This window comes from Cariama cristata, unplaced genomic scaffold (assembly GCF_000690535.1).
Source record: "Cariama cristata isolate BGI_N322 unplaced genomic scaffold, ASM69053v1 scaffold10832, whole genome shotgun sequence".
NCBI lineage: Eukaryota > Metazoa > Chordata > Aves > Cariamiformes > Cariamidae > Cariama > Cariama cristata.
The window spans coordinates 9958-12093 of record NW_009603236.1 but is presented as its reverse complement, the minus strand read 5'-3'; the positions used below and the strand labels follow the sequence as shown (position 1 = coordinate 12093).

The 2136-nt window shown below is 50.9% G+C and overlaps 1 protein-coding gene across 1 annotated transcript in view; it reads left to right on the top strand.

The window, feature by feature from the left end:
* Nucleotides 1-205: 205 nt before the first annotated feature.
* CARD8 (caspase recruitment domain family, member 8) overlaps nt 206-2136 on the top strand; it is a gene marked incomplete at its 5' end in the record, with an annotated part of 6511 nt that continues 4580 nt past the window's right edge. The window contains 5 exons of the mRNA XM_009695096.1: nt 206-333; nt 723-770; nt 870-913; nt 1028-1077; nt 1898-2118. Coding sequence (XP_009693398.1) covers nt 206-333; nt 723-770; nt 870-913; nt 1028-1077; nt 1898-2118 — 491 coding nt within the window. The remainder of the gene's footprint in view (nt 334-722; nt 771-869; nt 914-1027; nt 1078-1897; nt 2119-2136) is intronic.

The window sequence follows — 2136 nt, the reverse complement described above, 5'->3', positions numbered from 1 at the left end:
GCGCAGGGCGGTGGGCGCGGGGAGATGCCGGACGGAGCCGAGCTGAGCTTCCCCGTGCCAAGGGTGGCCCCGGGTCACCGCAACCCGGCTGCAGCTCGGGGACTGAAATAGCATCGCTGCGGGAAGGGAGCCGAGGCACCAAGTGGGGTTTGCCTGATGTTTTCCAGGCTGTTCGGGGCAGCAATACATTTGGTGCCTCTCCCAGGTCTGCGCGCCGGCGGCCAGCCCATCCTCACACCTTGGCTCTCGGCTTCTGCGAAATCCGCCCCTCGGGCTACAAACTTTTGCCCGATGTGTCAACTCTGCTGGGCTTCGCTGTTGCGTCGGGCGTTAGTAAGGAGGATTCAGGCGCATTTAAATCATTTTAGAGACAAATGCACCGCAGATAGTGTGGTTACCTGCTCACTGGTACCTCCGTGCCAGGTGGTTGAACTTCGTATGGCACGATGAGACCCGGCCTGGGGATGTGAAAATTTTCAGTAGTTTGGGCAAGTCAGGAGCTTTTGACAAAAGTCGTGTCCTGACCTTCGGCTTCATCCCTATGCTGTGCAAAGCCTGCGCACGCCGGTGTGCAAGTGTGCGTGCAAGGACTTAGTCTTAGAGATATTCTCCTTAGGTTTTCATGAATGTGAGCTAATTAAATGGGTGGGTTGTCCTCGCCGAGCGCGGGAGCAGAAACCTGCTGGAGGCTGAGGTATTTGCTGCAAACTTCTGTTTCGTAGCTGAAGAGCAGGAGGAGAAGGAGTCGCTGCCCAACTGCAATGAATCGGGTAGGAACAGATCTCTTGAGGGCTGGCTTGGTTTTTTTTTTTTCCTGAGTGTTTAATTACTTTGCTTTTAATGAGCTAATCTTCCTGTTTTCTTGCTAGGAGTGAACTGTCTGCCACCCTGTGAGCGCTGCAGAAATAAAAATGTATGTTTATTAAAAAAACCCAACCCATACATTTTGCATGAGATAATTTGCAAATTGTGATTCCGCTCTCTCATCACCTTTTTAAATGTATATGTTTTTTTAATCTATTTATAGGACCAGAAGGAGCAAGTGACCCCTAGGACACTTTCTGGAGAACAATATATGTATGGATTTTTTTAATATAATGCGTATACATGTACATTGTTCTCATCAAGATACTTCTCTCTTCGGTTTAAGTGGGAAGAACACTAGTTTGCTGCACAAATACATTTGGAGTTATACCAAAAGATGCCTCCAAATCCTTAAAAATAAACAATTTAGAGCAGCTGCCCATGCTGCCTCCAGATCCTGGTCCAAGCAAGCTCTTAGGGCGCCTTCCTGCCTGCCTTGTCTTGCCGCAGTAATTAACGTCGGGCACGTTTTTACGTGCTTCTTTTAGTCTGGACACACACGAGGGGTCTTGCCAAGCTTCACAGGGACACTTGTCCTCCCCATTTGCACCGACCTTGCATTTTTCTTTGGATGCCGGCCTTGTTCACCCTCTCTGTGGCTTGGAAGTTGTCATCAGGGTGCGATGTTGGTGGGTGCGATGTTGGTGCTGTGAGGGTGCGATGTTGGTGCTGTGAGGGTGCGATGTTGGTGCTGTGAGCGTACGACATCGGCTCAGACATCGACGGGAACTGGGCTGAGCCCTTCGTGTAAAAGCAGCTGCCTCATTTACAGGAAACGTGAGGCAAAGCATCCTTTACAACTCTTTTGCGTGCACTGGCTGGGTCCTCCTGGCCAGTTTGTAACAGTCCGGTGACAGTTTAAATGTAGAGACTAGAGAAAAAAAAAAAGTGTTGTGGCTTCTGTGCTATTCAGATAAAGTGCTCTGCGCCTGTTGGGGAGGGAGTCTTGCTGTTATCCCTTGCAAACCACATATCTATGGTAATTACTAGGCGGTGGAAACTAAACTAACCGGGTCACTCTTGCCCACGGCAGGGTGCAGCTGGACGCAGAGGGGACTTACCAGTGCAGCCTCACGGGCTTGATTTTTGAGGTAACGAGGGCCGTCAAAATCATATATTCCCTCTTATCCTGGAGCAAATATGCCGACCTCGTGGAAAAGCCGTGGATCGTCGGCGGCCCCCTCTTCAACGTGTCCTGCAACTCGCCCTCCGCTCTCACCTCCATCCAGTTTCCCCACTCCCTCTGCCTCGGTGGTGAGTGCCGGTCCCCCG